This window comes from Pygoscelis adeliae, unplaced genomic scaffold (assembly GCF_000699105.1).
Source record: "Pygoscelis adeliae isolate BGI_AS28 unplaced genomic scaffold, ASM69910v1 Scaffold166, whole genome shotgun sequence".
Taxonomy (NCBI): domain Eukaryota; kingdom Metazoa; phylum Chordata; class Aves; order Sphenisciformes; family Spheniscidae; genus Pygoscelis; species Pygoscelis adeliae.
In genome coordinates, this window is record NW_008825156.1 from 4,463,577 (window position 1) to 4,490,181 (window position 26,605).

Genomic DNA, 26,605 nt, shown 5'->3' on the forward strand with positions numbered 1-26,605 from the left:
TTTAATTCATTCATTGTTTAAAAGCACTTTGAAAATCAAAAGTGTGATCAGAGATCTAAGTATTATATTGAAGAAACAAATCTCTATGCAGTGGAAATGTTCTGAAAAGATCTGTTGTTAATGATCTTTCATTTTAAAATTGTTTTATTACATCATTTATTTCTCGAATTTAACAAATAGCTACAACTAATTTATTCAATCACCCCCAAATTCCAGCAGTTTAGTTCTACCAGATACTCTGGGTAGCCTGGGTGGTGTAACTGCACATCTAGTCACGTTCTTATTGCTTTCATACATACACGCTGCATAAACTCTGCCCAGCTGTACTATATCAGACTGTGCTTTTATCGGGGATAACTGGTGACAATATAAACCACGGGAAAGAGAGATTCATATGGTTTCTACATGTCACCAGAAAAACAAGATTAAAAATACAGTTTAACAGCATGTATAGTTCTGGTGTTGATGGTTATTTGTAGCAAGTGGCTACCAGGGAAAAGGACATAGACACAAAAAGCAAAGGTTTGAGATTTTTGTTTGATACACATAAAAATCTGAGCAATTGGATAGGAAATATGGGAGATAGAATTCAGTTCACTGCTAAAATTAGCAATTGAATTCCTTTTAAAACACATAATCCTTTTGTTTAAACACTTAGAAAAAGCCATCCATGCTTTCCTGGATTTTTTTTTCCCCCTTGAAATATCAGATATTGACCACAATTAATTGCAAGGCACTGATAGAGCTGAACTGAGAGTTTTAGGCTATTGGAATGGTATTGGAGTAGAGTCAATCCCGTTCAATGTATTGGAGGTTTTGTCATGGCATGAATGACCTTAAGACTCTTCAGTCATGATTGCTTCTGAGAAGCAAGGGATGTCTCTCTCCCTAAAGAATCGAAAAATCTTGCTAGATAAGACTCAAAAGAAGGGTTATAGAAAGGAAGTTTTATTTATCCTATTTTACAGGCAAGAAACTCAGACACTTAAGTGACTTGCTCAGAGTCTCACAGGAAGCCTGGGTGGAGTTGGGAATTGAACGTAGATAACCTGAGTCTGAGTGCTTGGCTCAGACGACCACTTTAAAATGTTTTAAAATGTGGCTTTATTCATCTATTAAGTAGGGTCTGAATGACGTAGAAGAAGGCTGGGGAACATGTGAGGTACATAATATATCTTCAGTGTACATATATGGTATTTTATAGGAGAGTATAAACTCGTTGGTTGCTGTTTCAGGCATAGGTTAATATCACTTACAGAGTGTCTCAGTACACTGAGCATACATTGGAAAACACTAAAGAAAGGGAGTTTTTAGATTGCTAATGATTTCCTTTTAAGGAACATGTGACTAAGGGCTGAGAGAATTTGCTGCTGAAACTGCTTACTACAAGCCTTTGAAAATTCCCTGTCTAGTTATTCACATAGGAAATATCTGGTTGCAGGCATACTTGGCTGTGCAAGCTTCCATGAGTACCCCGTATTTATAAAGCCTGTTCATTCAGGCCTTTGAATGGGAGCAGTTGACAGAAAGAGAGTCATTTTTGTGAATTCTTTTTAAGTATATAGCGAACTTGCCTCTTGACTTTTGGATTTGATGCTTCATTGTGATTCATGCAAAGTACAAAAGCCATATGCTACAGAGATAGATAAACACAGAGATGAAATATCACCAGTTCATTTAATTTTTAGTATCACTGGTTTATCATTTATTTATTTTTTTTCACTAGCGATAGTATTTTTACTGACTACCTGCCTTTAAATTTTCCAGCTCTTAGGCTGTCAACTTGGTATCCTTCATGAAAAACTATACTCACTTAAGGTTGTATTCTCAGAGGCTTTTGGAAAGTGGCCTGGAAAAATTGTTTGCATGCCTGTTTGCACTAGCAAAATCCCAAATTATGTCTGTTAGTGAGTGTGTCTAAGCCTTCAGTTCTTTTCTATATTTTCTGTAGTACTTGAGAAATATTTTATCACTACTACTCTTTCATCCAGTAATACTAATCTGTTGCTGGAATTCTTTTAATTTCACCCTTAGCAAGATTAATTTACATGCTTCAAACTTAACTAGAATGTATCTAAATGTCCGCAAACTGATTTTCATGTGAGGCTGGCATGATTTCTGACTTTGGATCAGCTAGCTGTTGCTTCACTTTGAGTAATTCAACACAAAAATAAAGAAGTGTTTGTACAAATCCTTGCTAAATGAAATCACCAAGTTTCCTAGAGCTCTGCTTTTTAATTATCCTTCTTTTTGCTCATGAAATGGTTGAAAATAAATTTCATGTAAGATAACTATTATGTATATTTCAGAAAGATATATGTTCAACTTGCCACAGAAATCCAATGCAATTATTGCTTTCTAAATATTATTAAAATATCTTGAGAATCTTACTGACATATTTTAAAGTCCTGATACTTCTCAGACTGGCCTGGTTTTACTCCACCAACTTTCAGGGCGCAACTTATGGCAGGAGCAATTTATTCCAACCATTTCTTTTCAGGTGAAGTTGAAATCATTTAGACATCTAATCCCAAAGTACACCTGCAAATGAGGTACCAAATAGTTTAGGTTAAAAAATTTGCAACTCTATTTTATTGCACCTAAAGCATGTGGATCCCAAAAGTTTGTTCATTTTTAAGTAATCATAATAAAATACTGGTTTTATTAAATTTGGTGAAGAAAGATAGTAGATGCACAAAAATATATAGATATGCAGAATTTAAAATACGGATTGCAAAGGAGTGAAGAGATCGAGTTATTCTGTCCTTTTGCATTTTGCATCAACAATTTTGAATGTAACAACAGTTTGGAAATTCACACGTAGGTTAGCTGTGTCCGGATATGTAGGCAACTGAGAGCTCACATTTAGAGAAAATCATATGCAAAAAATTGCCAAGATAAATCATAAAAATTTGCATAAATAGTTCACGTTTCTTACCATATTTTCTCTGCCTGTCTTCATGCAGAACATAAGATGCCTTCAGAAATTGTTGTGCTAGCTCTAGAGTACAAAGAATACTATCTTGGTCTGGAGCATTTCAGCTTAATTGTTATCTGTATAGCTCAGAGCAAGAGAACCGCAAGCATCTAGTATAAATGAAGAGGGGAAAAAAAAACCGCATGAAAAGGAAGGTCTAGCACCAGAAAACTGACAGAAACATAAGCAGCTAATTGCTGTAGGCTCCATACATCTTGGAATGACCTAAGGGGATATCAACAAATCACTTTCCACTGGGGTATAGTAACAGCAATGGCATAACAGTGAAATCACTGGCAAAAACTAGGGGAAAAATTCTTTTAAAGTATTGGCATTAGCATGTTAGTGAGCAATTCTTTTTCCATTTTAATGGTTATTAATGTGTGTGCTTGCATTTAACATCTGCAAACCCTCCCTTCCCACTTTTCTCCCCAAAAAACAACTGGTGGTGTTGTAACTGGATTTTATGTGTCTATCTCCGATTCCCTTATGGACTTGTGATCCTGAATAATTTTTTCTAATATTGACACCCAAAATGTAAGTTATTTGGCACTAGTATTTATACCTTCCCCCCCGCAAAGCTGAAGAGATCAGATAAAAAAGAGTGATTTTGTTTTTAAACAATTAGAAATTAAATTTCTTTCTTCATCACATGTTCCAGGTTGCTCATTTCTAAAAAGAAAAAAATGTTCAGAGTTTAAATAAATTAATTAGATCATTTTGCAATAATTGATGAAAGACAGCATGTAAAAGAATTTGGAAATATCCCTAGTAAGGGCCATTCTTTCCTATTTTTGCAGAAATCTCCAAACCCATAAGCTAAACCAATTTTTGAATGTGATGACAGATATGTTTCCCAACAATTCTATTTGGCCAATACTAAATATTTAGTGGTAGATTTTACATTATTCCCATGTTTTGTTTTCTCATGGGCAGTATTGAACCTCAAATATATCATCAGGATCTTTGCTAGGTAGCTTAGTTTAAAAACCAGATTTCTCCATGATTTAACTATAATGCTGGTCGAACAACATTAGCTGGGTAATGTGCAGTGAACCATATTGCTTTGGGAAAACAGCGCTCTCTTCTCTTCCTCCCCTCAGGTACCCACACGTTTTGCTGACAGTTATTGCCATTGTAATCGATGAGCATTTGAACCTTTTCTAAATCAAACTTCTTTTTTCATTTCAACTGTGTTCAACCATTTTTAAATGCAGCTGGTGCTAGCAGTTACAGCGTGATTTTTTGGACTAGTATGGGTAGATTTTGTTGCAGTTGTCAATCTTAAAGCATTTATTTCTAGTGCATCTCCAGCATCATGTCTGAAATTTGTTTGCAGTGATCTCAGGCAACAACATAATTTTATAACATGGTTCTGAAACATTCTTTACACAAAAACCGCTCTGTGATTTGCAAGGAAACTGTGGCTGACACAGTTGTAGTACCATTGTGTTTTAAGTCTTTCTTTAAAGGCATTACTCTTCTTTTCTCCCAAAGACATGAATACTTGTGTAGAACTTCCCCATTTGTATAAAAATGATTTTTTTCTCCTAGGAGTCTAAATGGGAGAAAAAAAATCTACATACATTCAATGACCAGTCATGGTATCCTATAGTTTAATCTAACCACAAGACAGTGTTGCTATAGCTCCAAATATTTTACGTATTTGGAAAAAAAAAAACATTAGAGAAGCATAAAGATTACAGAATATATATGAAGACAGTCCATATTTAATCAACATCTGTAGGTGCAAATGTCTCACTATTACAAAACCCACTTTTGAAATGATCTTATTTTTAAATGATCTCATGCCAACCACAGGTACAGCCATATTTGTCGTTTCCCCCAGATACTGAATGATGTTCTGTAGTGGGGTCAAGCGCTCTCGTGACATTTAACCATTGGAAACGAAAGAAAACATTTGTGGTGTGAAACAACAGCACATACTTGAGCCTCCAAAGCATATCCATTTATAAATGGATAAAAGTGACTATTTAAAGTTGTTTTATAAGAGAACCACTGTGCCCGCTGAAAACCCCTAATTTACCGTTTGAAAAAGCAAATGATGTGTGGGTACAAGAACATGCATTTTTTAAAAACTTCTGTGGTGTTCCTTGTGTTGCATTTGATCTTAGTGGTAAAACAACAAAACCGAGTTTTAGAGGGACATTGCTGCCATCCTATTTTTAATTCACCATTATGTGTTAAAATAACCATTAGTTTAAAGTGAACAATCACAGCCTTGCTTTCAATGGTTGCTCAGGTATTTCTTTTAAACCAGTTTATAATTTTACAGTTTGTTTTGCGTAAGGGGTGCAGCCCTAGATGTAGATTAGGGAGCTGGTGGTGACTCAGTCACATTCCTTTCCTGCTCCTATTTACTGCGGGGAAGAGGACGAATGAATGAAAGTGTTATTTCACCCTCTTTTCTGATCTCCTTATGTGTATGGCAAGCCACATCAAAAAATTAGTTGTTTGGGTCAGCCAAGACTCTCCATTCTGCCCTCTGCCTTCTTGCATGCTAGCAGGAGTTGGCACAAGGTTGTGATTTGAGAGTGCTATTACAAGAAGGTGTGTTCCCACCCATCCGTGTTTCCCTGCTCAAGCAAAGCAAGGCAATGACACTCAACCCCTTTTTGTTTAATTAATTTTTTTCTTTTTAATACCCTTTGACTTCAAGCATAATTATAGCTTATAAATAACTTATAAATATTAGTAAGCGTCAAAGTGCACTTGCCTGTATGGAACTCTCCAAAGGTTATAAAATATGAGAAGTTGATTGGATGTCAAGCAAAACAAATCAGCGGTAAAATGTGTTTTGGAGGCATGAGAGATTTTCAGAATGTATTTTTAAACAATCTGGACATAAACAGATTAGTTGAAGACAACTTCAGTAAAGATAGCTTTCTTGAACCATCTACAAACATTTTGTCAAAGAAAGCTGAACTATGACTAATTCTGTGAGTGGTATGAATTATTAGGTGATGAATTTTAAAAGTAGTGTCCAGATGTAAATAGTGAAAGCATCCAAAATATTACTCAGCAGCTGCAAGAGCTATAGGAAAAGCTGACATGACAAATTTAGTCATTTCTTAATCACTTTCGTTAGGCGGTATTGTCAGTTCCAAGAGGCAAATTTTCATCTTGATTTACGCCTATAATAGAAATGGCTGAAAACTGAAAAGTTCTCAAAACTGTTTACTTACAAAACACCTTTTAGGTCATTTTGGAAGCTTCCTGTGACCTAGCAGTAATATTCTTTACACATGGGAGTTAAAAAAATACACTTTTAGACAGCTTATATCAACAAAGCAATTTTTTCCACCTAAAAAAGTGACCTTAACATGTGTGCAAGTAGTAAAAACTGGCTTAAATGTATTATTTACAGCTATATCAAAATTTATTAATTAGTTACCTTTAGTTTAAATAAAATTGATTGTTAAAGCAGAAAGTAGAGGTTGATATGAATTCTATTCTGCAGTAGCTTTCAGATAAAAGAAGCAGTGACCCAACTCATTAGCCCTTTGATTTAATATATTGACACTTGGATACGAATAATTCCGTTTAGTGGCTTTTGCTTCCCAGGGATCAATTTAATTAGTTATAAAATGTGACTTCATGTCAGGAGCCAGAAGAAATGCTGACGTTAAATAAAGTCATACGCAATTTAAACAATAAAGCTATCGATGCCTGGTTAAAAGTTAATGATGCACAAAAAATGGCTTAATAGAGACAACCTCAGCAATGAAAGTGATGGTAGGAAAATTAAGCTAAGTGGATGAATGAGAAATGGTGATGTTGTTGGATTGTTAAAACAAATTCATGGATGGCCTGATGGTTCATTTCATAGTACTGTATGTTTCTGATTTAAATACATGTTTGAGGGTAACCCTGTACTTTCATATTAGGAGTGACAAGAAGCGGTCTAAAACCTTTCTCCTTTAGATTGTAGAAAAGGACAGACAATTTACCTGTGCACATTCAATCTGTGATGTATCCCCCTGGGATATCTTGGGATGACCCAGTATTAACCATAATGACCTCCTATTATAATATAGTGCTAATATTTGCACAGTTGGTTGAGACCCCAGTCAGGATCAGTGTCTTATTATGCTAGGTGCTGTTTATATACTGTACAAATAACAAGGGACAGTTTGTGCCCTGAAGAAGGGTAGAAGCTAACGTTAAAGCACCATATCCTTTCAAAACCCATTTAATGCTGTAGATGTAATCTACTTACGTTATCTAAGCAGAGTAAGAAGGCTTAGTGAAGAAAATAGCAACCCATAAAATCGTTGGAGGTACAATTCGTCCTTAGTTTTTCCTTCTGTTGCTCCATATAAACACACAGATGCACCAGAGCCCATCAAGAATTATGGTTCCATTGTTTTCACATTTCCTAGCCTGCTTTGAGCACGGCAAGCTAAAATCCGTGCTAGATGTCTTCAGTAATAACCTGCAAATCCATAGTCAGACATTGGGCCAAATTAATAAAAAATAATTCTCATCTTTTTATGAGTAGCATACAAGGATTTTTCAAGTCTTGGTGGGTTGTTTCTATTTGAGTAAAACAGTGCTCAGATTTAATAGTGAATTGATACAGTCACCTCATTTAAAGGTGTATAGACACTCAGCTGAATACGCTGAATAGATGCTAGGTCAAAAGAAAATACAGAGAAATGTGATTCCTTAGCTTAAAAATGTATGTTAGTCAAATGGTCACTGACATAGAAATTATGATTAAAAATAACATGAAAAGCTTTTTATTTGCTTGTAGTTTATCACTGTTCAGATGAGACTGGAGTTCGTCCACCTGTGAGGAGAAAAATAATATCAAAATGACCTGATGTTGAACTAAGCCATGTTACGTTTTCATTTGTATTAATCCTTTTGGGGGCAGATGGATTCTGATTACAAAGACCAATTTGAAAAGGGACAGTAGTAAATTAGGCAGTTAGATAATAATTTTTAACAATTGTACACAATCAGGCTCGTCTATAGACTCCTAGAAAACTTGAAGCCAAGCAGCAGGCAGCGGTTATTACCTGCTAAAAGCATTAACAGTAGCTACGGTAACTTGCTGAAGGATAGAGGGGATATGCCTTAGAATAAAACCTCTGTGTGTCAGAGAGATTTTCAGACTGTACAAGAGTTATGTTTTTTTTACTAATGTTAGGCAAACTGTTTTGTCTTTGCATTGACTTTACATTGGCCGCAGCCTACACAGAGGGAACTGCTGGAAAAAAGGGGGGCATTAATACTTTTTACTGTGTGCAGGCCAGCCAGTAGTTAGAGAGGGGGCCCATGTTTTCGTAGGGCTCAGATGGCAAAGCTAAGTATTCAGCCTACGGCAGGAAAAAAGTGCCTTTTTTGTTTTCTGGCTGGAGAGTCCAAGCATTCCCAAAGGAACACAATGAATGGCCCATTTTGTCTGACACTGTTTCGTAGACATAGAATTCTTGTTTTTTCATAATTATTCTTGCCCGTCACTGGGTATGCACATGACATTTGAGCGTGTTTTAAAGTCTTAACACACTCATGTGCCTGCAATAAAGTTACTCATAACAATCCAGGCTTTCTGCAGACAACAGAGCAGGGTCTGTTGTTTTCACAAGTCACAGCAGCTGGGAGGCAATTGTGAAGACAACAGCTTAATCTAGCTGGAAAATACAGGAAGAAGAGAATATACACTCAATTTCCTTCCATATTATTGCAAACAATGCAGAGGGCTTTTTTTGTTGTGGCTTTTTCTTTTCTTTGCTCTGGGTGGTCTGACTGAAAATGTGAGTGGCATAAAATACACTAGTAAATGTACTTAGAATTTTCAACTTGTTGCATTTCTTTATTCATGCTGATGTGCCTAAGTCTGTTAAAGGGTGAGAATATTAATCTACATGACCACTTTAAAAATCAGACAATAACAGCCTTATTTTGACCTTATCTACACAGTGTTTACACTGGTGTTGGTTTACAACATATGTTGCAGTTGCTTCTGAGTTACAGTGGTATAATGAAACTGGAATCAGGAACTTAGAGAAAATTTGATTGCTGAAAACTTCCATTTGAAACAACATTAGTTAAAGAAAAAATAAAGCTAGTCAGTCTTAGCTGTTTGAAAGTTGTATTTTAGCTTCTGTGTAAAAGGACAAGGGCACTCAGTAATTTGTTTCTTTATTGCGTGCTTCTGAATCTGTAGATTAATCATATTTGTAAATGCTTCATTTATTTCAGAAGCACATTTACAAACAAAGCATGCAATAAATTAACATGCAAACTCAGTTAAAAAGCATCGTAAGTAGGCAGTGATCAGATAGTTTTTACCCTAGCTATATTTTCTGGTGAAGTTCTGTGAAATAATAGGGAGATGGGTTTTTTTCCTTGATGCAAGGGATGAAAAGTGAAGAGGAACATATACTTCAGTTATTATGTCAACACTAGAAAGAGTAAAATGCAAATTAACATAAATTCAACTGGAGAGGTGGGGGTAGCTTAGCAGTCACCATTAGATGTGGTTTCAGGGAGGGTAGATGTTCCTTTTAAAGAAAAGGTGATATTTATCCAATTGCAGTAAAGGTACCTTCCTTTCCTGCTCTTGGGAATGCTACATAGAGCAGATTTCCAGTAACCATGGCAGACAACTCAGATGGGAAAGATTTTTATTATGCATAGCACAGAGGTTATAGCAGCGTCTGGTAACAGCAAAAGCCAGTCAGACAGTGAGTATGGAAAACGAATGAATGATTTGAACACGGTCCAGACTTCCAGGAGAGAGAATCGAGATCAGGTTGACGTATGCTGAAAAAATACAATATGAATGCTGAGATGACTTAGATGTGCACTCTGCTGTTTGTAATAGAGCTGCAAATAGTACAGTACCACATGCACCAGCCAACTCTGGGGCAGTGGTATCGGGGATGCACGTGCTGTTGGAAATGCAGTGTGTATTACTCTATTCAGCCACAAAATAAAGCAGATAGGTAGTAATAATATCACGTAGACATCCGATCTATTTAAAAAAGCATGGATGTGAACTTCAGGGTCTAAGCATTAAATCAGTTAGGTGCACTACTGACCCTAACGGTAAGCAAAATCTCTTCCTCTGTTTTCCTTAAAATATAATACCACACCTCTCCCCTCCATTTCCCTTAAAAATACAATACCAATGTTGTCCCAAATAAATGTACAGATTAGTTGGTCTGTGCACCTCACATTAATCCTGTTCAACCCATTTGCCCTTACATCTCAGAAACCCTATATTGGTATCTTATTTTCTTGTATTTTCTTTTGTTGCAATTCTGGAGTTAGACTGACTTCCATGATGAAAAAAAAAAAAAAACAACCAACCTAAAAATTCTTTTGAAAAATGCATTTAAACTGAAATGGAAGATTACATCCTGAAAACTCTTCTTTACCTGAAAAGACAGTGGAGACAAGCACATGCTAACAAAACAGGGAGTTTAGGGAGGAGCTTTGTTTACTCTGAAGGCCCTTGAGAGCACTAGGAGGGCTTTAGAAAAGCATGATTTTAATTTGTTTCAGCTGCATGTGTCTATCTTAAAAAAAAAAAAGATGTTTGTGGGTGTCCTCATTTCCTTGATACGATGCTACCTTTATGTTTAAGCTTTTCTTGTATTTGTGACAATGACCTTCCTAAAGCCAAGAAAGTCAAATGTACTTCACTGTGGTCTCCTTCCTCATGATGGAAATTTATTGGCAACTTTTGGGCATGACTTTATTGGTATCAGTGGCCTAGAAAGGATAATTTACTGCCAGATAGCTACGCTGTATACACAAAAAATACTCTCCAAAAGAAATGACGTGAGAGTGAATGCTGGGAGTTTTGCAAGGAGTCTGAAGGTGAGGAGTGAAAAGATTAAGTGAAGGAGAAAAAAATGATTTGATAAATAGAAGAGACAGAAAGAAATCCAGCAATAATAGATGTGAGTGATAGAGTGATTTCCAAATGACTTTTGTTACTCAAGTTGTCTACCACTATGATTAGCCCAGCTGACTTGCTGACTACTTCCGTCAGCAGCGAACCTGTTAAATGTATCATGCTCAAAGTACATCTTTACAGAGATAGAGGTGGTCTTCCCAGAGTAAGCATTTAAGAAATACAGGTCTTGCGTGTCCAAGAAAGTCATTCAAACGGTGACTATCCAGGAGTGCAGCAAGCAAGCTGTATAGCCAGATGGGTCTAAGAACACTGAAATCCCAAGTGAGGGATTTGGAAAACAAGAGGAAAGCATATTCTACATATATATACCTGTGTGTGTGTACATATATGTATATTCAAAAATATTTGTACAAAATACATGTATATGTGTATATAAATATGTATTCTACATATATACACACAGATCTGTATATTATATATGTACATGTGTATATATATAGAATATGCTTTTCTCTTCATAATATAAAATATATAAGCATATCTATACACCTATGTATTTTTATATATATAAAGAGACATTCACTTTCACTTTAAGAATATGTCTAATAGGAAAGTTTCTGCTTGTTAAGATGTGTGACTTTATAATGGCATGTACTACACACTAACTTCCATAGTGCAAACTTTTTAAGAGTAATCTTCTCCTAGTGAGGAAACAAATTTCCACAAAGGCATCTTCAGTGTACTTAACCATTGTCCACATGGGGACGTAATGCAGAAGAACTAAGGTGCTACAAATACATATACTGACATAATGTGTGGTTGTTCCCTATGCAGTTGAACCCTAAAACAGAGCTTCAGAGCAGAGCACGGTGGCTTACAGGTAAACACAGATGTAAGACTTGGAACAGAGCTATTGAAAGAAGCTTTTTGTCTTCTCCTCTGATTTTGGAAGTCTATTTAGATAGGCATTTTTGCAGAGTTCCTTCTCTTGTTTTCTTATTACCTGACTAAATGACCAAAATTATGGCAAGGGTAACTTACTTCCTGGATCTGGCTGTCACTAGGGCATGTCATTGCGGCTCACAGTTTTGCAAGATGTTATTATGTTAGACTGATATGTTGGATTCTGTACCACCAAGTCAGCCCTCATCCTTACTCTTATTTTTTATTTTTTTCTCTATGTCTCTTTCATTCCTATTCTAATGTATGTAAAAAGTGTCAGCACTAACTAGTTCCTACTTTGGAAAAAAAGTAGCACTTCAGCTGCTCCTGCAAATTCTTTCACCCTCTGAGCAGTGATTAATATACAGGTTTAAGAAGAATTTTTAAACAAAACCTGGAAAAAAAGGAAAAGAGCAAATATGCAGGCTAATGTGTACCCTGAGGTGAGCAAAATGCATTTTTTTAACAAGCCAAGCATAGCAAAAAAGCTATTCTACAGTGAAATTAATAATTACCAAAAAGATTTGCTAGCATTATTGTTGTATCCTTTATGAGAATATGGGTAACATGTTTAAAAAACATGGGTAGTGTGAATCAAAGCCCAAAGATTCAAACTGGTCTCTAATTTTTAATGTGAATTCTATTCATATGCCCCTGGTGCATAGACTGAAATACAGTCTGTGGATAACAACTCTTTAGAGTTGTGCCACTTAACCTGAAAATTGTATCCGTTCCTCTGATAGTATGGATTCCTAATTTTCTTTAACATCCTGCTTTAACAAAGCTTTAAGGTAGGAGGGCATCTTAGTGCCACATGTAGTAGATGCCTGGCTATAATACATGATTTCAGCCCCAAATATTTTCCAAAGGCAAGGTTTGTTTATTAACTGAACCCCATGCTGAGATTCAATCAATCTAATACAGGCTGAGTTTGAAGTTGAACATTCAAACGTATGCCCATACATCTTGGGCATATATCTTACATAATGATGTTGGCCCCAGACATCTTTCTGGGTTTGTTTATGTCTGTTATGGATTCCCTTCATTATCCATGCTGTTTGAGGGATTCCCTATGGATTCAGCCAGTTTATTGCATACTTTTTAAATTTTATGCCAAACTGAATATTCTGAGTGGCAGCTCGTATGGTAGATCCGTACAGCTTCCTCTCAAATCCAGAGATGAATGCTGTGATTAAGGTTAAATAAAATAATATGAAAACCAAAATGCTGCAAAAGGGTATGTAAGAGAATGCCCCAGGAGAGGCAAGAGGGCTATAGAAGTAACACAAATGATAAAACATTAAGATGTTGACTACTATTCCTATTTCTTCTCCTTTTAATTATGGTTAACCATTAAAGCAACAATTCTGTGATTTACAAGATCTTCCTTACTGAGCATCTATAGTAATAACACTGGGAAAACTAATTTATTAAATTTCATTGGTGAAGGGATGTTTTAATATGCCGGTCGCTAAGCACATCTGTGTGCGCACACAACTCCCAGTAACATTAATTGGAGTTGCATATGCAGATCAGACGGAGAACAGAGTCTTAAATATAGAAAGCAGAGATTGGTATGGGCCACGCTCTGTTCTCGTGAGTGTGTCCTGCTCCACCGAAGTAAGTGGAGTTTCTGAGGCGCTCCTCCTGAGAGATGAACGTTGCCCTTCTCATATTCAGCGTATAGGACCCATTTAGTTCTTGTAGGAGAGTTTACTAGGAGTAATGCATGGCCAGAAGAAACTAGGGCTAAAAGACAGCTTTTTCTTATAAAGACTTTGCATTATGAAAAGGGTTGTTTTCAATCTGAAAACTCAGATTTATAAACACTTAATTCATCAGTTCCCCATGCCTTTCATTTGAAATAAACAGCCAGCAATATTATTTTAAAATAAAGCAGAAGGTGTAACAAAAATGAAGTAATGTTTTGAGAAGTATGTGATTGATGATTAAAAAACAGAAAGAGAAGGGGTGGGGGGGTGTCAGTCCAGCATTCATTAGTCAGGCAAAACTTCTATCTGAGCATGCATTAAGTCAGGAAGACCAGACAGTGTGTCTGGAAAATTATTCTTTCTCTGAGAAGTAGTCTCTCAAAAATATTCCCTTGTTTCTTAAACCTGAAGGCATCCTTTGACTGACTTAGTTATTTTGTATCTATTGATGCTAGAGAAAACAAAAGAAACTTTAAAACCTGGAAACATAAACATCATTGAACCACCCACTTAAAAAAAAAAAAAAAGGGGGTGGTGGGGAGAGAGAAAAAGAAAAGAAAGAAATCACAGTGGATGTTTTCCAGGAGGGAACATGCTACGCTGTGTAAAGGGGGCTAGTGTAACAAGAAGTCATCTATTCTTGATTTCTTTAGACAGCTAGAGCTTTGTGCCTTGTCTAGTTTCTACGTTTTAAGAGCTTGTTCTGTGTAGCAGAAATAATACAATAAATGGGTTTAACCACATTTGTCTCAGCTAGACAGTCTGCTTTGTCAAAGATTGCTGGTACAACATAAACAAATTATGTGTTTGTAGTGCTTTTCAATGAAAGCCTATCTAACAGAGCGGAGATTGTGTTTCGGCAGCTGTAGATTTAATCTCCTACCTGTCAGTTAAAGCAGGCATTTCCTGAGCAGATAAGGCCTGGCTGCAGAGGGGGGAGCAGCCACAGCTGGACAAAGGGCCATTGTTATTGCCCCCGTAATTCTATGTAGATTTGCCCGTGCATTTCATCACACCAACTCCAGTACGTTAGGGTTGCAGAGGAGCCAGCCCTTCGCTGCAGGTCCGTCAGGCAGAGAGAAAGGGAACTGCAGCACAGCTTTGTGCTATTGACTCCCACTGATTGTCATGAGCAACTGAAGAAAATATCCCAACTTTGAAAGCAGCGTCACTCTAACATGAGTGTGATCATAGGATTCATGGCAAGGATCTATTCGCAAGCCGAAAGCGCACTTTAAATAACACTGGAGTTCTGACAAATCGGGGAAAGCCAAGAAATGGGAAGATTGGCATTCCTTCTTGAATATCGGGATCCTCTGCAGAAAAGGCAACACAGCAGTGTGGATTTATGTCTGAAGTATAGCTGTTGCTGGAATTCTAACACCCAAACTTGGATAGGAAATACCTAATGCTCATTTTAAATATGAGTTTCCTTGGTTTTTGCCTTATTTTACCTTTTTAACGATTTTGTTCTTTCAAAATGTTTTTGTAGATGAATCATAAATGCTGTAGAAAGTTGAGGAGCCAATATAACTGATTTGAGCCAGACACAGTTGGCATAGGAAGGAAGCAGGCTGTGTGTATGTCGCTGGTAGTTTAGAAACTCTCTGTTGCTTACTCCCAAATCTGCAATAATTACTGTATACCTAACAGTGGCAATCACCTCAGTCATACTGTGCAAACACACCAGTTTCTTGGAGCCTTTTCTGAGTAAAGATGGACAGGTTGTGTCAAAATCTGAGGAATCCCAGGAAGAGATGGAACAAATTAATTTTTGCATGCGATCAGTATTCTGATTTGACTTTGATCTCTAGACACAGGAGTTTTCTGCATTAAACTAGTTCTCCACATAATTGCCTTTGATAACCCTTTGTGTTTTGATCTAGACACTCAGTAAATATCATGTGATTTCTGGAAGTTATCTAGGTTACTATTCTGCATTACATCTCTTTCAAAAATACACAGAAGCAAGAATATTCTCACTAGATGTGAATACCTCCTTTGACCTAGTCTCTTGAATATTATCCATTTTGGCTTGAGGAAAAATATCAACACATGTCTCTGTAATAAAGGAGAGTAAATTCACAGAGGAAGAAATAGAGGAAGAAATCAGCCATAGGACTGGTGGGATGGGAAAGGCATTCCTTTTTCGCACCTGTGACTCACCTCCACCCTTGTATCCTGCCAGTATACAAGTGTTTGAGGGCTAAACTGGGTAGCGCTGGCATGTACCTGCTCAAAAGCCTCATTCTGGTTTTTCAACAGAGCATGTACCTCATTAGCCATAGCTCTGCACTTTGGGTAGCTCTTTATTCAATTGTGTGCTAAGGTGCAAAGGTCACAAGCAGCAGATTACAATGGAATTAGTTTATATCCACTATGCATTGTCACTTCTGTGACTGGAAGAGAAATCAAGGCCTCTTTGAGTGTCGTCTTGTGTAAACTGTAGATGTAATACTGTCCTCTGAATGGGTCTTTGAGCTTGAATTAATTAGTAATTGTAAAGTATTCAAAATCTCTAAGTGCTTATGTAGTTACAATACAATATAGTTGCAAATCTTGGAATATCAGTGAAAATATAGAAAGCTTTAAAACAATATGCTGATCAGGAAGAAATTCTCCCCCTAGCAAAGTAAATGGCAGAACTCCTGTTACCATCAGTGATCCCTGGGTTTCAGATATATTCTGTATTTGTTTAACATAATAGAAAAACCCCAACTTGTTCTTTTGTTGTACCTTTTTTACCTCTATGGGGCATCAGAGGCATTGAAAGATGTTTCTGTTTTCATTCCCACTTCTGCTGGAGCTATTCTTTAAAGTGAAAGACAATCCTTCCTTTAGCAATCATCAGTGTTGTGACGTTAGATGATTTTTTATATTGTACATTGTAAGCCCTTGTAATGAGGGAACTAGTTTCATTTTAATTACTAGCTATGGCTACTATTCAAAAGAAGAACTCTGTCTGGAAAGGATGTGGGGGGAAAACTCTGCTTGAAAGCACCAATATGAAATGCAAATTTTAAAGCATCTCTTGCTCTAAATTCTTCCATCAACAGGAAATTTCAATGTACTCCAAAAATCTTGCACATTTTGATATCACCATAAAAACATAAACTAATAAGGATTTTCTGACATAATTTATGTTTAGATCTGAGCTCAAGTAATGGAGCTTCTGTACATAAAATATCAACAAGTATCATTAGGCTGCAATATTTTTCTTATTTTGGCATGAATAAGACAAGGTGGAAATGAGAAACATACATCTTCACTAGTCTTTGGAAATATCTGAAATAATTGACTTGCTCAGTCTTCTGTGATGGCTTGGTGACCACTAACTGTGACAATTTGCATAATAGTCAACTCTTCACTTCTGTAGAGATAACTGTTTGTATCTGATTAAAATTAGGACTGTTTTAGTTCTCTTGACTTTTCCAGAAGTTGCAGAAATAGAGATTTGCTGTTATGCTTTAACCAAACAAATGCACACATGGGGATAACAATATGCTGAGTTTATGCAGATTTTACAACACAAATCTGAATAAAATACCCACTAATAGACCCTTAAGGAGTAATAAACACACATGAATTTTCCTTAGTTGCACTTTAAAGTGATTTTAACATACTACTAGACCTTAACAATAATATTTAATTGACAAGATTATGCATTTGTATGGATTGAAAAGGTGGTAGATCTCTAATTCCAAATGAACTATAAATTCACTTTTGCATAACATGTTTTATTTATTCCTCTATAGCAGAGATGTTCTCCATCCCTCCTAGTGAGAGTTTCTTAAAATACAGACAATTTAAATAGATTTAATTACCATTTATCAAACTCTTAACTTCATGAGATCATCTTTCGTTGAATTCTGTATTTCCAGGTAGTCAAGGAGCTAGATAGAAACAGGGCAATACAATGAGAAGCTAACAGAAATGAAACGAGAGCTAGTGTTTAAAAGTATTCTGTTTTCAGTGTCGTTGGTTGTATTTTTCTATTGCTTGCTTCTTTATTTCCCAAGTAGATGGAATTTAAGTTTAGTTCATTTGAAGTTTCAAAGTAGTGAGGAAGAAATAATAAAAAATAAGGATGCTCTGTTTCGCTCTATGATCAGGGCTGCAATTTTCACATTAATGTTGTGGCAACTGCAGTAGACATATCTCCAAATCATGCTGAACCATTGGACAAATGGAAAAAATGATAGGGGGAAAGAAAGAAAATAGCAGTTACAATCCATTTACAAATTCAGTAGTGGGCTACGTATCTTTCATAGTATTTCCCATATGAAATATTCTTACTTTGCAAGTCTATGGTATCTTTTTTACAGTTTATTTGCCAACACTTCCCCTGGGATCTCATTGGTAGACATTTTCTTTGTGGCTCATGTACTTTCACTGAGAGGAAATATTTTTCAATTAGACTGTAGATAATTAGATGGCAGATAAATTAGAACATAATATACCTCCCTACATAGATATAGCTCCAGTGATTCTATATTGCTAACAGGAGCAGAAAGTAGTCTCTGAATAATTTTCAATGTGGGAGCTATGTCAATGCGATTTTCAGTGTCTTAGCTATGATACAGTGCCTGCGTGATCACTTTTGGTCTGTTGGAGCCCACCTTTCTTCAACTGCTGTTCCTCCTCACGCAGAGTCACAGTTGCTACCCTGGGATTATTTATCCTAGAGGGGATTTCTCACTTAAGCGTTTGGGTCCACTCTCACATATTATCTTCACATTAGAGAATGCTAGGCATTGATGGCGGATTAATTCAAAGCCTTGAGAGTTCATCGGTTACATTTCTGAGCTCAGAACAAAAGGCCCAGCCACCACTCGCACACAAAGTAGCCAGATCCTTTATAGTTGAACTGGTTAGTTAACCCAGCCTTACAGTTGCTTTGCTTCATCAGAACGGCACAAATAAAACAGCCAAACCATTCAATTATAACCAAAGAGACCTTTTTATTTTTTCAGTAAAATTCTTCTGCAGTTTTTCTACATAGATCATTTTTGGGACCAGAAAAGGGCTCAGTCATGGCACGAGTTCATTACAATATTGCCAGAGTTGGGGAAGAGATTTGGGCCCAAACCTGCAAAAATCTTAGCACATAGCTGCTTTTAAGCATTTAAGTGATCCCACTGACTTTCATATATATGAGTTTTCATAGAAGTAGCCCCTGTTTTTTTATGCAACATGGTGTTTGCTTACTTGCAGAGTCACCAAAATGACCTAATAAAAATAAAATTCAAATTAACAAAACTTCTTATATTTCTCCTCTTGCAAAGAACAATAAAACCCAATGCTCGTTATTGAAATAAATAAAATTCCAATGGTGGTATAAAAATAATAGTGTCATGTATTATATACAGACTATTTAAAATGCAGATGAGGTAAATACATGTAATATGCAGGGTATTTAAAAACTTGCACTGGTAGTACCGGGGGCACAAACACTACTTTCAGTGCCATTAAGATTTTGAAAATGAATCAACCTAAAAAGTAATCTGTTGAGCTATCAGTTGTAGCCATTACATTCTATGATATAAACATCTATTTCGAGCATTCTGAAAATTCACATTCTTACTTGATCATAGAATCATAGAATCATTAAAGTTGGAAGAGACCTCTAAGATCATCGAGTCCAACAGTCAACCCAACACCACCATGCCCACTAAACCATGTCCCTAAGCGCCTCATCTACACGTCTTTTAAATACCTCCAGGGATGGTGACTCAACCACTTCCCTGGGCAGCCTGTTCCAATGTTTAACTACTCTTTCAGTAAAGAAATTTTTCCTCACGTCCAATCTAAACCTCCCCTGGCGCAACTTGAGGCCATTTCCTCTCGTCCTATCGCTAGTTACTTGGGAGAAGAGACCAACACCCACCTCGCTACAGCCTCCTTTCAGGTAGTTGTAGAGAGCGATGAGGTCTCCCCTCAGCCTCCTTTTCTCCAGGCTAAACAACCCCAGTTCCCTCAGCCGCTCCTCATAAGACTTGTTCTCCAGACCCTTCACCAGCTTCGTTGCCCTTCTCTGGACACGCTCCAACACCTCAACGTCCTTCTTGTAGTGAGGGGCCCAAAACTGCACACAGTATTCGAGGTGCGGCCTCACCAGTGCCGAGTACAGGGGCACGATCACTTCCCTAAATGGTACACTGCCATTACCTGGGAAGATCTTCTATTACACTGCAGTTTTTAAATGAGAGAGTAGAAAATTTCAAACACATTTTTACTATGGAAATTAAAAGCTTAATGACTGCATAGACAGGTTAAAGTTGTAGTCTGACTATACCAATTATTCAAGAAGTTAAAAAATCTTAGGTAGAAATTCAAGTTTAAACTATGAAAAGTTTAAACCTGCCTGTGAATGAATGAGGTTCTCACAGAGGCTACATCATCACAAAGACAAAAGGTACCGTACACCCTATACCAAAGAAAAAAAAAAGTCAATTCAGTATATTCAAAGATTGGTTTCTCAGCTAACATGTGTTGGAGTAGCCTGTTAGATTCAATACAAATCTCAAGATTTCTACAAGTTCAGAACAGGGTCCAGAGATTTTATTAGTGGAAGAAGTGGGGCACAATGGTTTTTAATAGTGGTGATGGATTATTCTAGGCAATTAGAGCATATTTAGCCTATCACATGGTTTTATACTAGTGCTGGTTGTAATAAAAAAAAAAAAAAGCTTTAAGGAAGGGATACAAAATTATAAAGATTGTGCTTACTATCTCTCAAAAAGATGGCACTTAATTCTCCCCTTTACTGAAGTAAACCATGCAACAGAGAAGCAACTTGTCAAGTTTGATCTTGAAAAGTTTGCAAGGAATTCAGCTGCCATTATAGGGTGGGATTTACCTCTGCTCTTGAAACTTGTGATCATCGCAGCTAAGCAGAAATGTGTGAGCTGCCTTTTTGCTTGCACTGCTGCCATCCTTTTCTTTGCATGCCTTTACTTCTCTAGCTGCAATGTTAGTTGTTGCAGAGGCAGCTTTAGTTTTTAAAGACAGAACCCTTCCTATTCCTTAGTCTCACTAAATGTGCTGTGTTCCTTATCCAAAAGAGGCAGATCATTTTCATTCAAGGCATTATTTTTGTATGACATATCACTTTGGCTTCCATTTTCCAAGCACAATACTAACTGTCAATGACTTTTTAACAAGAAGGATTGTCCAGCCAACTTCTGAGATTAGCATTCACATGACTGTGGGACAAAGCACTGCAGATTTGCCCAGTTTATCAAATGGGCCACAAGCTTTTATTATTTCAGGGAAAACGAAATTGGAAGTTGCTTCTTGAACTAATCAGGGCTGATTTGCTCTAAAGTTGCTTCCTGACTTAGATCTCAGGCAAGGAAGTGCTGTAATCAGTTCCCAAGGGCTGTGAGAGTAGTGATGGGATATTAAAGGAATGGTACACTACCTTTTAAGTGTTTCCTAATCTTGGTGGCTTCTCATGCTTAACACAGTTAAACCTGAGCTTGTTGTACAGAAACAGAGATTAATTTTATGAGGTAGCTCTATATAAGACACGATTTTACTCAAGGTTGCAGAACTGAATTTTGGAAAGAATATACTCAGGTTTCCTCCAGGGTTTGTACAGTTCAGTTAAAGATATAGCCTGGCAGAACTGTTCAAAACCAAACATTTACTACCCATCACAAAAAAAATAAATAATCTTCATGAAAGAGAAAATGAGTCCCCCTGAGTGTCACTGTTTGCATATTAGCCCATAGTACAGGCTCTGCCAAGTTACTCTCTGACTGACTGCTGCAGATGCTCTTTCTCAAGTATTCTGAGTGAGATCTTTAGTGCAAGTCTTCGGGGACAAACAATAGCACCTGTTCCTCACAAGATAGCAGCCCAGTTAGTCCATTCATGTATCTTTAATGAAGCTCTGGGGCAGATGGCAAAAAATGGCATCATCAACAACTTAGCACAGAGGAGACAAAAAGGGAAAGCGCCGATCCAACAATACGCTATTTTTACGAATGGGAAGAGACAGAGTCGGAGTGTTTCTCGGGCATCTGCTACAGTCTTGGTTTTCAGAAAGACCTGAGGAACATCTCAGCAATTAAAATTTCTGGGCATGTAGCCGATTTTATGAAGTACACCAATCAACCCCTCCTCCCAATTCCCTCCTCTCCCCCCCCCCGAGTAAAATGAAAATAATAATAATAATAAAACCCTCAGGAAAAAAATTGTCAAAAGTTAAGGTGTCTACTGTTTTATTGGCATTCATTTTACATCTTTAATAATTCAGCGATCAGTGATACTTGTACATTCTCTTCCTTTTTAATGCTTATTTGTGCTTTTCAGTTGACCTGTGCTGAAAATTGACACCTATGTGTATAATAATTCTGAGTGAAACCAACATTTACCTAGGAATAGTATTTAATATGTGCCAGAGGAAAGACCCATGGGAGGGAATGGTTGCCGTTCAGTATGGGCTTTTTTCAGTCTGTATTACTGTCTTAAGTGTAATCTCAAACTTACGCTCTAAATGTAAGTCACCTTTAGCCAAAGTTCCATTGATTTATATAGGCTGAGGACCTGATCCAGCATTCAGAGTAGTATTTCAAAGACTAGCAGATAGCCAGAACATGCAATGGTAATTTTCCACACTTACAGAATTGCTTTTATTTGAGTGTTTAAAACAAAATCTTTTTGGATATGGTGGAGTGGATCCAACTTTATAGGATTGCATTGGGAAGAGGCTTATGAAGTAACCATTGCAGGATTTGGCCTTATTTACGTGTTGCAAATGGATTTTGTGACACTATGGTGCGAAGTATTGCTATGGGTATGTATGCACCATCACTCTAACCACAGTACTCACTCTGATCTCTTCTATCTTGTGAGATTGTGTTGGTGTCTTGTACCTTTGCAACCCCATGGAAATACTTTCTGTGTGTGGTGATTGAAAGGGATATTTCTTAAGCCTTGGGTCCATTTGATTAGACTGTAGCTGGGAACTACTGAAAATGATTGTAGACTGTATTGTGTTGAATTCCTTCCAGTATATCGTATAGTTGTTTCTATCAGACAAAGCCTGTGGTTTTCATTTGCTGTACTCCTGTAGAGCCAGTGTAGAGGAACACTACAGAGCAAAACTAGCACCATTTTATCAGAGGTAAATACCTGTGCTGGGCACATGGGGATCAACTCCAATCTAACCAAGTTTAACTCATATCCTAAAATGCACAGCCAGGCTTACCTCAGCTAAAATGAGAGAAATAGCTGCTCAGAGCTAGTTTCTTTCACGCCCCAGTGCCATAGCAGTAATTGCACAAAGACCTTTTTATTATAAGTTGATTTTCCTGAGAAATGGATTCAAAAAAATACTGTAAAGTGTTTATTTTTTGCTTGACCTTTATTAACCTACATCTTAGGGCTTTCCCAAGAGAAGAGTTGTTGGTAAATTAACCCTCATAGACACACACAGTAGCATTTCTGCACTGCATCAATGGTTGTGAAAGTAATGGGGATATGACAAGAAAATTTGGCACTGTTTAAACAATGTCATAGGTCAACATATGGGATTTGACCAAAAAAGTTTTTTAGGATTGAAATGAAAAAAAATTGCTTGAAGTGTACTTTAACTTTTTAATAGTATTTAATGCCACCGCTTTATGGTAGGATGAGGGCAAAATTTTTTTTCTGCCTAAAACCCCAATTTCTTCCTACATTTACTAGCTTTGATATATAAACCATTATATGTTTGCTTAACTACTGATCAGAAAAATCATAGTCAAACCCTTGGGTACTTCTGGGGTTAAGGAATGATGGATAAAAACTCTTTGTGATCCTAGACACTCTCTCTGAAACACGTGTAGTGTAAATTAAGGAACTAGGAAATTAACATCTGGATTTAACAGACACAATTCCATCCCATCTTCCGTTTTCTATATGTCGAATACAAATGCTGGTATAAGGTGAAGAATTTTTTGCTTTTGCATGTTTGTGCTTTTTGATACATTTATTAAGGTCAAATTAAATTTGATATAGTAAGTTTTATTCTGAAATGGTCTCTGAATACAGCTCCATAATTACCAAGCTACATGATAGTGCATAAAGCTATAAAACTGCTTAGACAGATAAGCAATTTATATGTTATAGTGAGGTGTGTATGGCAAAGGATGTTAGTTTAATTGGGAGCCAAGATGTTGGAGCCTTAAATCTTAAGAGCTGGGGTGTTGACTAGAAGACTATTTAATACTGTGGTGAGATTTTGAAATAACATACCCGAGTTGTTGGTGTGTATATATATATATATATGAACAATACAATGTTGTAAGATCTCAGAATTAAAATTACCCTAAGGATACTAAAATTTGAACATCAAAGTAGCTACTGTAGTGTTAGGTTACTTCTAAAATGCTTGCCACTCTTCTGTCTGTGACCAAATATGAGAAAACTTGTGAAAAATTAATAGAAATATGTACCGCTGTTCTTTTTAAAGAACCTATGGTATGTTAGAAAGGTTTTGTACCTTTTTACCTTGTGCCAGGACAGGGAATATTAATTAAAAAAAAAAAAAGAGAACCAGGAAGAAGTAGGAAAACGTGCAGTTCACTGAGACTGTTACACCTTTGACACTGAGGGAAAACAATGTTAGTGAGGGCTTTGATGTGATAATGTGAAATTGGCAGGGATTACATTAAGGTGAAGGTTCTGTGGGACTGTGTGAACACAAGAACACTATCAGTACTGGAGAAATACCTGTCAAGACAAATTTGTGCTATTTCTGATCAGAGGCTCTCTTCTGTTTAGCAGGTTCAGGGTCACATGCCTCCGCTCATGATCCCAATTTTTCCACACGACCAGCGGACGCTGGCAGCGGCTGCTGCAGCCCAGCAGGGATTCCTCTTCCCCCCAGGAATAACTTACAAGCCAGGTAAGCTGACAGGGATGTGAAGCTATTTAACATTTTAAGATACTAACTGTAGCTTCTTGTGTGATCTGTCTCATATAGATGATGTTACACAACAGGCGTAGCTGGCTGGAAATAATGTGGAGGTTTGCAACTCCACTTGAAAAAAAACTTCTGCTTTGAAGGAGGTGGATGGAATATCGGTTATTGAACATCATGATTTTTTTTACCTTTATTTCCCACAAAATCATTTGCTCTAAATATATTGGCCCACTCGCCTAGTAATTTGCATCTGGTTTGCCCCATGTCATTATACAAAACTACATATCTTTAATTAATTCTGTTATCTTCAGTATACTTGTATTTTGTGCCAAAATTCTTACTCTTAATTAGTGATAAAAGTCAGAGGAAGTATAATTTAATTAGGAGGCTTCAAATGGGCAACTTTTTGTTTGATTTCAATCTGAATAATAAAAGGTTTCAGTAGATCAATCCCAGTCATCATTCAGACTTATAACAGGTCACATAACCTTGCAGTGAAATATGTTTTGAGATGATTTAGCAAATGTTATGATTTCTTTCTTTTTTCCTCTGAGTTTACAGGACTCCTGGGGAATTCAATTAGGGTTATAATGGTTTGAAGCTACTTTCAGAGCCTCCTTGTAAACAGGGCTTTAAATGTTTAAAGACACATTGCCAAAGGAATTCAATGTAGGAAGATAGTTAAGTAAATAAAAGTCAACCTTATTTTCATTTGTACATTCTTTGTAAGTGACCTCAGTCCAGAAGCAGCAACCTTATTTTGCTCATTAATAGCATTCCCTGTCAAGCTGCCTTTAGCATATTAACCTGATAACTAATAACTACAAAACATAAATACCAGTTTCTTTTTTTGACATTAAATATGAAATGTACAAAGTAAAGCATTGATCCTGCTCCCACTGATGTTAGTGGTGTTTTTGCTGTTGACTGCAGCAGGAGCAGGGTCAAATCCAAAGTAAAGCCTCATAATAGATGATGTAAACAGCATACTAATTAAAAGCCAGGTTGAACCTAAAATCTTTTCTAGCAAGTTTACTTAATATTATATGAAGTGAGGCCAAGCAGGATTTCAACAGGCATTTCTGTTTGTCCCACTCCCTTCTGTCTCTTTCGTCTAGAGACATTCCTCTTTAAACCAGGGCCTTTGTCCAGTTATTATCTTATTTTCAGGTTGAGAAATCCCAAAGTTCTTTTCCAGTTTGATAAACTGGTACACTGTATGCAGGAACCAGTTAATGGAGCTCTGAAAGGCAGCTAGCTCTAGATGGCACAGGATGATGGTTATTCACACGCATCACCACCTCACAACAGTTGGGGACCAAAGTGAAGAATATTTTGTCTCCAAAGACATAAGAGTTGCAAGTTGTGGAAATTGTCTACGACACCCTGGCTAATACCTTTCTTCTCACAGACAAGAGAAAGCATGTGCTTTAGTTTCCTTGCTTTTCCCATTTTAATCTGAGATGCTTTCTGAATAGTGACTAAGAATGATTAAGCTGTTGGTTGTGCTTCTCCCTGAAAGGTGATATGTCAAATCACGTTGTGTTGATTTTGGCTCTGTAGGCTACATGGTACAATCATGACTCAGGAAGAAGAGTACCAGCATGATTTCCTGCACAAGAACAGGTTTCTGCACTTACTCTAAAGTGTTCCTTACAGTACCTATCCTAACACTATTGAGCTTATACTGTTTTACCTCTGATCCTATTGACCTCATAGCAAAAGGCGATACAGCTTTAGGGCATTTTTTTTACTTGCCGGAATGCAGAAAAAGAGATCTATAACAAATGTTAAAAGATTGACATCCAGGCAGAAATCAAGGCCTAGATATCTCAGAATACAGCTAAGCTGTTTACTAGTATGTTAGTGGTTTATATCCAGCTGATGCTAGTAAGGACCAGAAGTCACAATGTTCTGACTATACCCAGTGGCTTGCAGGAAATAAGAATATTTATATATTTAATATATTTATTAAATTCTGCAGCATGTGTGGCAAAGGTAGCTGGGCAGGTTAGTAGTTTCTGTTGGAGAGACATCATGATAAAAAAACGGCCGTAACTACACTTGGTATTGATTAATTCCTATTTTTGGCACTCTCAGCACAGTAGTTAAGGAATTAATGAAACTGGAGATTAAGCTACAATCTTTCATAGAGAGGGTTC

General features: G+C 36.9%; 1 protein-coding gene across 6 annotated transcripts in view; it reads left to right on the plus strand.

Moving 5' to 3' along the window:
- Positions 1-26,605, plus strand: part of SOX6 (SRY (sex determining region Y)-box 6) — a 375,092-nt gene that overhangs the window by 250,078 nt on the left and 98,409 nt on the right. For 3 of the 6 annotated variants that reach the window (XM_009328553.1, XM_009328554.1, XM_009328559.1), the window contains one exon: positions 24,305-24,425. In XM_009328553.1, coding sequence (XP_009326828.1) covers positions 24,305-24,425 — 121 coding nt within the window. Of the gene's footprint in view, positions 1-24,301; positions 24,426-26,605 lie in introns of all 6 variants that reach the window. The other 3 variants (XM_009328557.1, XM_009328556.1, XM_009328558.1) reach the window with 1 other exon arrangement.